Source organism: Drosophila melanogaster, chromosome 3R (genome assembly GCF_000001215.4).
Source record: "Drosophila melanogaster chromosome 3R".
Taxonomy (NCBI): domain Eukaryota; kingdom Metazoa; phylum Arthropoda; class Insecta; order Diptera; family Drosophilidae; genus Drosophila; species Drosophila melanogaster.
In genome coordinates, this window is record NT_033777.3 from 28,820,204 (window position 1) to 28,832,061 (window position 11,858).

General features: G+C 45.9%; 2 protein-coding genes across 6 annotated transcripts; one reads left to right on the forward strand and one right to left on the reverse strand.

Annotated features, from left to right (window-relative positions):
- The first annotated feature begins 17 nt into the window (after positions 1–17).
- On the forward strand, positions 18–4,305 carry CG1647 (uncharacterized protein). 2 transcript variants are annotated; one of them, NM_143379.3, is made up of 4 exons: positions 18–314; positions 369–515; positions 585–793; positions 856–4,305. In NM_143379.3, exons 1-4 carry the CDS (start codon positions 135–137, stop codon positions 3,986–3,988), a joined length of 3,669 nt encoding a protein of 1,222 aa, NP_651636.1. In that variant the 5' UTR covers positions 18–134; the 3' UTR covers positions 3,989–4,305. The 2 variants fall into 2 exon arrangements, with proteins under 2 accessions (NP_651636.1, NP_001263044.1); NM_001276115.1 differs by having other exon boundaries at positions 18–302.
- Positions 4,303–11,821, reverse strand: WASp. 4 transcript variants are annotated; one of them, NM_143380.4, is made up of 7 exons: positions 11,615–11,821; positions 10,299–10,474; positions 6,744–6,971; positions 6,039–6,671; positions 5,807–5,971; positions 5,562–5,750; positions 4,303–5,498 (listed from the first exon to the last, which is right to left on the reverse strand). In NM_143380.4, exons 2-7 carry the CDS (start codon positions 10,413–10,415, stop codon positions 5,247–5,249), a joined length of 1,584 nt encoding a protein of 527 aa, NP_651637.1. In that variant the 5' UTR covers positions 10,416–10,474; positions 11,615–11,821; the 3' UTR covers positions 4,303–5,246. The 4 variants fall into 4 exon arrangements, with proteins under 4 accessions (NP_651637.1, NP_733257.1, NP_001263045.1 ...); NM_170378.2 differs by lacking the exon at positions 11,615–11,821 and adding an exon at positions 11,016–11,110; NM_001276116.1 differs by lacking the exon at positions 11,615–11,821 and adding an exon at positions 10,791–10,937.
- Positions 11,822–11,858: the final 37 nt, after the last annotated feature.

Consider the following 11,858-nt stretch of genomic DNA (forward strand, 5'->3'; position numbering starts at 1 on the left):
CCTTGTTAGCCGCTGACCAACACTAAGCGTATTGGAATAAACAAAATGCAAGTTCAACTGGAGATAAAACCTTTAATCATGCTAAATTACCGGTGAATAAAGCCTTTCGAGACAAATTTTAAGATCCGGCCGAAATGGATCGGTTTGCTTTTAAGATCGACGCTGCCCTCAAGGCGAATCTGTGCACGATCTGTCGTCTGTGCGGCATCGATAATCCAGGAAAAGTGCCAATACTTTTGCCAAATGAAGAAGACACCATCGACCTGGACGAGCCTAGGATGTCCCAGAAGATCTACGAGCTGGTGGGCTTCACTGTGGGTGTTTTTCTTAAAAATGTTCATAGCCAAGTTAACCAACGCCCTTTGCAGGTGTCCGTGGACGACAAAATGCCGCAGACAATTTGCAGCCAGTGCGTGGATAAAATCAATGATTTTTATGAGTTTCGGGAAATGTGCTATGCGACGAATAAACAGACTCGAAATCTATTGGGATTGAAGCAAATAGAGCCCGCAAGAGTGAGAAAAACGAATAACTATATTATAATTTATAATTATACGAACTAATGTATTATTTACGCCTCACAGTTAATTGATCTTAAGCGCATCGTTAAGGAGGAACGGCCAATATCTGGTGCAGTTGGAAAACGGGGAAGGAAGCGCAAGGGCGAGGAATCCTGGCCAAAAAATAACAATGTCAAGCCACAGGTAAAAAAGGAGTCCTTTGTGTGGCACAAAAAGCAAAAACTACAGCCATCACAGATAACATCTTTAGTGTCCAAAAGAGAGCCGGAGATGTAACTATAACATACATTCCTCTTGTTCTATTTGTAAATAATTCCCATTTTTATTATCCCAGCAAAGACGAGCCCGCTGAACAGGACACCAGTCTTAAGGGACCACCGAAAAAGGCCGGTCGCAAGTCTATTTGCAGCGTTTGCGGCGAGAAGTTCCTTAGCAAGGAGCTGGCCGACGAGCATAAAAGCCTGGTGCATGTGCCATCGATACCGCGATACATATGTAATGCCTGCAACCAGACGCACCACAACCAGAGCGACATACGCGCCCACCAGCTGTGGCATAAGCTCTCCAAGACTCCCTACAAGTGTCCCCTGTGCGAGTCTAGCGTAGCCAATGCGTATGCTTTTACGCGCCATTTGCGCGAACACACACCACCCACTCCCGTCCAACTGCTCGTCCTGGATCGGGAGTGTCCGCTGTGCAAGAAGACTTTCGTCACGAACTTCTTCTACAACACTCACCGCTGTGCCATCCGTAAACGCAAGTGCGGCGGTTGCAGTCGCACCTTGAACACCGAAGCGGCCTATATGCGTCATGCGCCAACCTGCCCAAAGATTTACCTCAACCACTCGAAGCACATCATGCCCCAGGTGGTGACCAATGAGGCGCAGATGTTAATCAAGAACGAGATCGAGGAGGAATTGCTAGGTCTTCCGCCGGCCACAACAGTGCCGCCGGATTTCGTCATAGACGAGGGTATGCAACCGGTAGTAGTTCTGGAACGCCTGTCATCGCCACTTCTGCGGTCTTCGTCTGGAACCGATCAACTGGTTGCTGCCAAAAGCAAAAATAGCGATAGGGTTTCTGCCAGGAATTATTTGAAACGAGTGGATCAGCTGCTGAAGAATACGATTAACACTCTGGTCAGCATTAAGCATGAGCCAGAAGTGCACATAAATGACACGGGGCCACCTAGAGGTCAAGCCGAGAGTGATCCCGAGCCGGAACGGAATGAAGAACATCCAAGTTTTGGTGATGATATTCAGGCAGCTAACGACGAATGTCAGGAATGTCAACCGGAAACAGAATCCGATAAAATCTCTGTTGCTGCCTGTGACGATATTCCCAGTGTATCTGTTAAACAGGAACCCGAGTATGACGGCTATGAAAAGCAAACGGGAGTGAAGCAAGAGCCTCTGAAGCTAAAACTTAAAATAACGAAGAACCATGGAAAGCTGAACTCTTCTCTCATAGACGATCTGGATGAAGCTGGACAGGCGTTTGGCAGAAGCAGCAAAAAGAAAAAGAAAAGAAAGCATAAGGAACGGGAGAAGGAAGCGTCGAACGAGACTGAAAACTGTCGAACAGAATCTCAGAATCAACCTGCCATTAAAATCAAACAGGAACCCGTCGATTATGCTCCTGAGGCCACTGTCATGACCACTATTCCCATGACTCAGTTTGAAAGCAGCTTAAACGAAAGCGAACGAAGTGAGGAAGTCGATGAGGCCATGATTCAGAGTCAGGAAGATGTTAAGCCAAATCGCATGGAGCTTGATCGTATGATGCAGATCTCTAATGTGACCAGTGGCGTGGATATGGCAGAAGAAGCAATGGCATTAGAACGAGCTGAAGAAGCCTGTCCCGAGGACTCCCTGCACAAGGTGAAGTCCGTAAAGTCCACAGCGCGCAAAAGTACGGGAGGTGCAGAACGGAAAACGTATAGCCCACCCAGGACGAACACTTTGCCGCAGATTGTTGCCGTTGTGAGCGGCGAGTCGGCGTTTAACATGATTTCCATCAAGCCGGAACCGAGAAATCTCGGATATGGAGACGAAGAACCAGAAGATCAACGAGAAACTACAGAAGAGATTAATCATAATGACATGATGGAAGAAGAGAAAGAATACATAGGCAGTTTAGATCTAAGTGATGTATCAGTGAAACAGGAAAGAGAGTTGGACATATGCGAGATAGACGCCGTGCACAGAAACGGATTGGAGAAGAGTGATGAGGACGATGACGATGGAAATGAAGACAGTGCATCATCAGCCGATGAAGCTGAGGAAGCCATGGAGCGGGACACGGAAGAGCGCATATATCGTGAAATAGAGTTGCCACCATTAGAACTTCAAAACGAGTCATCTAGGAAAGATTTGGAATCGGAAAGAATGGATACAGAGGTATCCACTGCATTGCCTGCCAGTGAAACTCCTTCGCAAACTCGGGACGTGCTAGGTGTGGAAAAATCAGAAGCTTCTGCTTTTAGTTTGGTCATAACCAACATATGCAGTCAAGCTGTACCGCAACCATCTGCAGCATGCTCAAATGATATAGAATGTTCAATAGGCCCAAGCCCCAGCACTACAAATGAACCTCATTCCCACACAGTGGAAAATGTCCAGTCTCCTGCAAACGACCTCCAAACTTCTGCACAAGTTGCCATTGCCGCACAATCCCAGCCCGATCCTTGCATTGTCTCTCAGCCTGCAGCTTCGTCCGAATCCCAAGCAGATACTAAAGATCTCCCTCCCGCAGCTTCACAGATCCAAACCTTTAACACAGAATCTTTGCCGATTCATGTCCATAGCGAAACTGAGGATAATTCAATAGAAAACGATGCCTCCTATCTGGAATCACGTGCTCAGGTCGACTGTCAATCCGCGGGAACAGAAAATCCTTCTGTTGTCTTAGAGCAAAACGAATCCCTCCCAAGTGGAAGCTGTGTTTCGCCTATACCTGAAAACCCCTCCCCAGGTAATTCACCACCGCAACACGATGAATCGGAATCTCTGGACAAACCAGAAATGGCAGCAGGGAGTGCATATTGTTTAGCAACAGTGTCGCTTGATGCTCCAAAAGATACTGAAGCGCTTGCTTTGCCACCTTGCGATGCAGCTATCATAGATAGTAATTACACATCCGACGAGGAGCAGCAAAATGTGCTTAATCATGAGCTCTCGGAGCAGCAACTGGCTATAATGGAACACAGACAGCTACTAGTTCACGAGGAGCAGCCGGCTTTGCTGGAGGTAATACCACCAGGACTCTCGTCTAGGCCGATCGAGGAGACTGAGAACCGTATTAACGAGCAGCAGCAGGATCTGGAGCAGGGGGAGGAACGTCCACCTCGTTTCCAGGCCAACGACGACTCCAATATCAACGAAATCGCCGAGAACAATAACAACGCCAACATTGAGCGTGAATTGCAAGACGATGCGCTCGGGGCTCAGGAAAACGTAAATCCATAGACTTCGGATAACTGATTGGCCTTAGCCATATATCCAATTTACACTAGCATGCCCTCCTCATTCTATTAGGAGCTGTAAATATGTACGGAATGGTGAATTGTGCTTTTGTAATTGGATACGAGTAGAATTGGAGCTACCACGAATTGAGAATAAACTTCTTTCGGATAGCATTATTTTTAAGTTAGATATACACAACTTTATTACATAAATTAATGGCTTATATGTTAGCATATGTAAGTATAATGTATTTAAATACATACATCGCACAAAACTCTTTAGACATGCGTACACACATTAATCAAAAATCTGATCCACATAAATTTCTCGCTCTGACAAGCTTATTGGGTTTATTAGTTTCAAAAATGTCACGACAACATACATATACGTAATCGTGGTTTAAATACAAACACACAGAAGAAAAATGACTACAAGTTTGCATTAAATGCGCTCGAACTAAAAGAAAATACTTATGCGTTACTAGGTCATCAATCGATTGGGTGTAACTGAATGAATAGACAGCTTTAGCGGACCCATGGGTGCCCGAGGAAGCCTTGTGGTCAACATAATTTGAATACATGCCTATTGGACTTAGCCACACTTACATTACATTTGTTAATAATTATTTCAACAAGTAGTGAATTATTACTGAGCAAACTTGTAAATTTAGTTTATGGTTAATTGCGGGCAAATCTATTAGTTTAAATATTGTATTTGAATAATTCTCAGCTGTGGCTTTATTAATAGCAGTCACAGATTTCTTTTCGTTTGATCCTTCCCTTTGTTGTAGATTTATAAAATATATTCACTATAATAAATTTCTATCGCTCAGTTTACAGTTTTTCAGTTCGCTTAAAGGTGAATCTCTAATTTTTCACAAACTCCTCTTATATTTTGGTGTTCTCAAGTTTTTGGCACAGTAGTCTGAACGGGGTTTGCAAAACTCACCCACATATTGAAGAAACACTCGGTGTGTATTATTCATATTTAATTGAGCAGCTTTATGGATATGCAAATGTGATTTGGAACAAACGAAAACGGGTAATTGCTGATAAAATTTCTCAATTTGTGATTATCCTTTAGTAGATTTTGTTTTTGTTAAGCGCGTACAATTAAATTAAAGAGGTATGAAAATTCACTAACAGTATTTACAGGGATTTATCTAACGATAAACCAAAATGCCAAAGCACAAATTAAATTATTGCTTATTTTTGGAATAGTGTCTGCCTGCCCCTATCGCATCGTGTCATTCGTAGTTCCCTTAGTCCCACTCCCCTTCGTTGTCCGAGGACTCGGTTTCGTCCTCATCCGAGTGGATGGCGTTTCCACGCGCCGCCAGCGCTCGACGCAGTGCATCGGCCAATGCGTCAGTGCCTGCTCCACTGTCGCTGTTTCGCTGACTGCCCAGCTCCCGTTCCTTGGCCGGCTTCAAAACAGTGCCCTGACGGATATCCTTCATTAAATCGCTGCGTGAGTCGCCACTTCCAGTGCTGAGAGCAGTCGTGTCCACTTTCTGTTCGGATAAGGTTAAATACATGAACAAAAACAAACAAAAATTAAACTTTCGTTCATTCACCTTCAGCTGGGTTCCCTTGCGTATGGCGTCCATCAGTGCATTGCGTGGATCTGGAGCCGCCGGAGCTGCTGGCCGGGCTGCTTGAGTCGGTGCGTGCGTGGTCGTAATGACGGGGATCTCTCCCACTGGCATGGGCGGGGGCGGTGGTGGCGGCACCGCTGCTGGTGGTGGCGGTGGTGGAGGTGGCGGCTGTAACGAAATTTAAATTATAACTTGTCCATTTTAATCGGGCATTGATGACTTACCGCCACAACAGGCGCACTGACTGGTGGCGGTGGTGGAGCGGTGCTAATGGGTGGTGGTCTGTTAGGTGGTGGAGGAGCTCGTGCGGCGCCCGGCACAGTAACGGGAACTGCGGGCGGTGGTTGTCTTGCCGGCGGCAGCGGAGGAGCAGTTCTTTGGTTGCCATTCTGAATTGAGAGATTCGATTTTGGTTAAGGAAAGAAGCATGTTTAAAATGGCTAAGCGAAAACTTACAGATGGATGACGGGTTGGCACCGGTGGTGGCATGGGAGCCGCTGTTTCCGTAGGGGATTCTACACTGTATTGCTTCACCGAAGCCAGGACATTGTTGCTCTGTATGAAGTCGTAGATGAAGGCGCGGGTGTCCCGATCTTTTAGCTCCACTTCCGAGACACCTGCCTTCACGAAGAACTCGTTCAGCACTTCGTCGTTCTCGTTGCCCGCCAGATCAAATCCCTTCTGCGCATCCCAGCCCACGTGGCTGAGGTGTACAAAGTTTGTCGGCCGGCTGATGTCCGCCTTGGTCACCTTGCGCTTCTTGTCCTTCGCATTGTTGCCCAGACCAAAGCTACTGGATAGGAAATTCTTCGACTGCGCTGGCGCTGGTGCAGGCGTCAGTGTCACCGAGTTGATCTTGTTGTTCCTCAGCTGAACGCCGTCCGTGGAGGACAACCCACCTTGCATGGGTGGTGGCCTGGCCGGCTCCCGCTGCACCTGAGGCAATGGAGCATTGGGCGCCTGTTGGCTTTTCTGCCGGTTGCGTTTCTCTTGTCGTTTGCGGTTACGCGTCTCTATGGTGGCGTCCACAATGCGGAAGAAGGAGTCGCACTCCTCCTCGGACACGAAGTTTAGTCCCACATGACCATCCTGAAAGGATTTACATATCAATATCGTTAGGTTAGATACCTAAACTGAACGAGGATCAGAAAGGTTACTCACACTGCCCTCGAAGGTAAGCAGAAAGGGTCGCGACTTGACCACCTCCATGCCATCGTAGATCTCGTGCTCCCAGATTAGCTCGTTCTTGATCAGGCAGTAGGCGCGCATGAAATAGGATCGGATGGCGCTATCCTTGACGAAGCACACCACCCCGGTGTGTCGCTTCTTCCAGTGGGCATGGGCGCTGCCCTCCGTCTTGTAGATCTGCACCACGGCGGTGTTGAGTGTCTGAAAGTGGAGCAAGCAGAGATTGCGTTACACAAAGTTATGACAATCGATAGAAAGATAGAAAGGCCCGGGGCGATTATCCAATACGGGCGAACAAAAGCTTCCAACACCTTCAGTTTGCGCCTCATTTAAATGCAACTATCAATCCGACGACCACGAACTCAATGAACTGTCGCGCTCGAGCTGAAAAACTCATCTGACTTTCGGTTTCGCTAGTTTCTGGCCATCAAGTCGAGTCGATGGCCCCCAGTGAGTGTTGACTCTTTTGAATACCGATTAGCCTGGCCAGCTCTTGCAGCAACTGCAACTGGTAGTTGAATGGGCAATCCAGCCGTTTGGCATGAGGAGCACGTATCCCCGGTTGATGGAGGGCCTAAGTCTAGTCCGTGGACATTAGTCTAGTGGAGAACTTTCCGTGGATCAGTGCATATTGCTGCAACAGTGCAACGGAGACCCATAATGTGCACAGGCAAAAATTAAGTATCATCCATTGATTTAAAATGAAATTGTGTTTCCCCTAAGATAGATGTATAGATAGTACCTACGTATAAATTCAAATTGTTCTCTGTGTCTTTTGTGTGACGGAGGACTTTGTTTATGACCCAGACAGGAAATGGTGGCGACACTCCAAGAAGTGCATCCTGCACTACCACTAAATTGCCGCAGCAGAATAGTTGCCAAAACCATTATGTGCAAGAAGCTCTGCCGCCAGAAAAGTCAAGGCAAGCGCTTATTTATTTATCGGAAACTTTGTGCAAGGACACACCAGCCTCTTTTAGGCTCGACAAAAGTGAGTGTGTGAGTTGGTGGCCCTAACATTTGGCTTTCGCCTGAGGCCACAGAATGACCCTCAACCCGAATCGTTGCTAATTGATTCAACTTGCCGCCCCTGGGCGATGATCCAAAATGTTACGTGCTGGCAATTGAAACACTGCAGCCGAACAGCAATCCAGCATTATCAATTAATGGACACATTAGAGATGGATGGATGTGGATGGATGGTTGGTTAGTGGATATGGGCAATGGCCATGCAGAAGCATTTGCAGCTGACCTTTGGCTCAAATAAAAGAGAAAGAGGCATTGACGAGCCACTGGATTTTATGTAGCTTCGGATGTGGAAGATGCTTTCCAGCCCACACAACACAGCGCAACACAGCACAGCACACAGCTTGTATCTCTGGCAAAGTGCGAAATTGTGAACACATTTGAATTTTTATTGATGCTTAGCTCTGGCTTTTTTTACTCGCGCCAACTGTGAGCGGACATAAGTAGCATTGTAAAAATGATGTCTTGCCTTCTACGTACAAGCTGGTGTTTCTTTTGAAAAGCATTAAAATCGATGGAAAACAAGCGACAGCAAAAAGTGGTCATTGCCACCGAGCGTGTGGCTCGATGGAGCGGGGAATGGGTGCGGTCCTAGCGGTACAAGTCAACCCAAATGGGCCAAGCGGTAAAATGCTCATACGCCCTGTGGCCAACATATTATGTCAGATTATAAATAAACATTTATACGGATATCTATAGATACCACTTTAATCGCAATGTATTTAGAGAATGTCATTGCTATTTAAAGATGCGTAAAAATACTAGAAATGAGTCAGCTACTTCCTTTGTTTATTAAAATTCTTTCGAAAGTAATCAAAGCTAGCTAATTATTCAGAGAGCAAAATCTGGGGCTCAAAGTGTACACTATCCAAACATAAACATCAATTAGAAAGTTTGGCCTGTGCAGAAAAATGCGTTAAATAAGTGTATACAAATAAATGCGAGCAAGAGTTGCGACAAGCGACAAGCGACTGCCAAACCACAATAACAACATCGGGTTTGCTAAGCTGCAGCTTTGTGTGTTATCACACGATATCGCACAAAGACGGGCAGCATTCGATACGGTGAAAACAAGATATGGTTTGGTGATTGATTGAATATTTTCCACCAGGTAATCTCTTTCTTTATCTCAGAGAGCAGAGCAGGGCAAACGAAAGATGTGGGATTAATGACATAATTTACAAATCCCCGAACGTTTTCATTGACTTGCCCAATACCCGTAGCTTCAGTGAATCAAAAGCAGAGACTAAAAATATGAGAAATGGATTGGTAGTGCCTTTCTGAGTGTCTTCAAAAGGGGCCAACTGCCTTAACCAGCCCACTGGTTGCATTACTTTGGCAGAGTTCAAATGCATTTGGAAATGTTTTGTCAATGGAAAGTTGCGAATTAGCAAAGCGTGAATTGCGAATCGAAATTAGCGATTTTCCCATGTTGTGCACACCATAATTATCCGCACAACGGCCGCCGTTAAATGACCACATTCCAAGTTTCCACTCCAATTTCAGGGCATTCTTATCGCACTTGGCATTGGCCGGTGATTCGCATTGGGCGGGCGGATTGATAAGATAAGGTTCGTCTGTATTTCGCCTCAAATACTATATGTACCCCCACTCTTATCACGACCCAATGGGCCAAACTAATGGTTTCTCTTTCGTTTCGCACCACAATCGGCTTTGGCACCCCAATACTACGAAGGAATAGAGTTGGAAATAAAAAACTAATCAAGAAGTGCAAACAACTGCGCTTGTGGCCTATCAATGCCGGCTCAAGCCGTTTGCTGATAGAGGCTCTAAGAAATGCTAGGTAAATATTAGTAATGTTAACAAAGTCTAACAAATTGCTCTAGTAACACTGGCCAGCACATTCGGACTCTGATCTGAATGAATATTATTTATTCCTTATATACTCCTAATTTCTTAATGAGCATTTAATACGAGAATAGTGCCCAATAAGTTGTAACCTACATATGTATGTATGGGCACCATAAAACATCTGTGTAACAATGATTCATCTTGTTTTTTTTTTGTATAGTACAGAGAACATTAATCTAAATGGTTATCTGCACTGACTCAAGTAGACTTTCCAGCAAAAGAGTATGTCTTTCAATCAAAACCAAAGCTAATAATGTGTACGATACTCCCATGCAAGTTTTATAGCTGACCAACTAACTATAGTGCATAGAACTCTAATTTTGTTCACAGTTTAGCTTCCGGTGCCATCTTTAAATGGGCAAAGAAACCATTCAACTATGTTGGGCAGTGTGCAAGTGAAATTTGGTAAATATGACAGGCAGCTGCCCGTAGACCGTAGAATGATATTATGATATAGGGTTACTGTGCTTCGAGTGAAATTCGCACACGATGGGCGACACTTGAGCCGCAGGAAGTGCTTCATCAAGCCGTGGGATTTGCTCGGCGAAGGCGGAGGAACACAAACCATGTCATTGCTTAATTATTAATCACCCGATTGGGGGCATTATGCATCATCAGTACTCGACTCACCTGGCACTTCTTGCCCAGCAGCTTGAAGACGGCCTCATTCTCCTCCTGGGTGAGCAGCGTACTGGCGGCATTGACCTTCGCCCGTGGACCGTCCTGCGACCTCATTCCGCTGCTCATCTGGCCGGTTTCGTTGGATCTGGGTCTGGTGCTGGATATGGGGATCTGGGCTGGTTTCCCTGCACAATACGGACACAATACGCATTTTATTGTGTGGCGAAAACAATACGCAAATGAACAAAAGCTAAATGTATTAATTTAATATCACAAAACGCTGGGGACCCCGAAAAAGTAAAAAGTTCATAACAATAAAGGCACACGGAGTAACAGTTGAACTTCGATAGAGTGAACAAAAGTTTGGGATCGTAGGGTTGACGATACAATATGAAAAGTTTGAGCTCCCATAAATATACTAAAGAGTTCAGAAACTGTATAATATTTAACGTTTAAATGAATTATTGCAGTCAACGCCTTCGAATATAAAAAGATAACTACACTTGGATAGGCTGCCTATTTTTTTGTACAGTGTACAGCTTGTAAAAACTCCGATCTACAGAGAGTTTGAGCAACGGAGTCCGAAGTGTGTTGCGAATAACCCGATTTGGGATCGAAGAATTATGGTTTTGGGACTGCTGAATCGATTGACAGTATTGTCTTTACGGTTTTGAATGGTTTTCAGCCCGAATTACGGCCAAGAGCGCGAGCGAGAGAGACCGAGACCTGCGCTGGCTATGACGATGTAGCTGGTTATGGTGTCGGCGGGGCTGCGAGCGGATCGCCTGGTCTGAGTCACGGTGCCCGAGAGTCGGAAATCAGAAGCAGAAACAGAAACAGTCAGCCAGCAAGCCAGCCAGCTGCGTTTGAATGTGGGCAAAAGCCAGGCCAGTGGCAAACTCTTCGAAAAGAGCCCTTATCTTTGGCGAAAAGCACTGATTAGGTGTGCGCATGTATCTATGTGTGATACATGCACAGTGGTCTGGGTTACTCAACATTCGGCACTCGCCACAAGCCACCAGCCAATCCACCCCACTGTGCGCCACTCCGTAGCTCCAAGATTTGTGACAACACCTGTCCGTCGTCGCGCCAGGTGGGGTGAAAATGCAAATGTAAATAGACAGACGCTGCTGCGGATTGGGAGTAAGTTCATGGGTTGGGTTGGTTCGGCTTGGATGGGATGGGATGATGTGCTGCCCTACTCAAGGTCTCGAATTTCCCTTGTGAGCTGCTCTGCTGGGGGGGTCGCCCATTGATTTTTTGCGTTTATTTTCGTGCACTGCTCTTCACTCTTTCGTTTTTTTCCCACACACAACACAACACACCACAAAATCTGTGTAGTCTCTGGCCTTGCGGATTCCGGGACTCTTATCGGGAGGCTCTACTGTGCGCGCGTCCGCGTCATCGAGTGCATGGCGTTGAAAACGAGTGTTCCTCGGTTGATTATTCGTCTGTTCCCGGACGCAATGCTAGTTTGTTTATTCATTTATTTTTTTTCACTCCAATTCAATTGCTGCCAGTGTGACCGACCGAAAAAGGCGATAGGCTAAAAATACTATCCTTTCGATA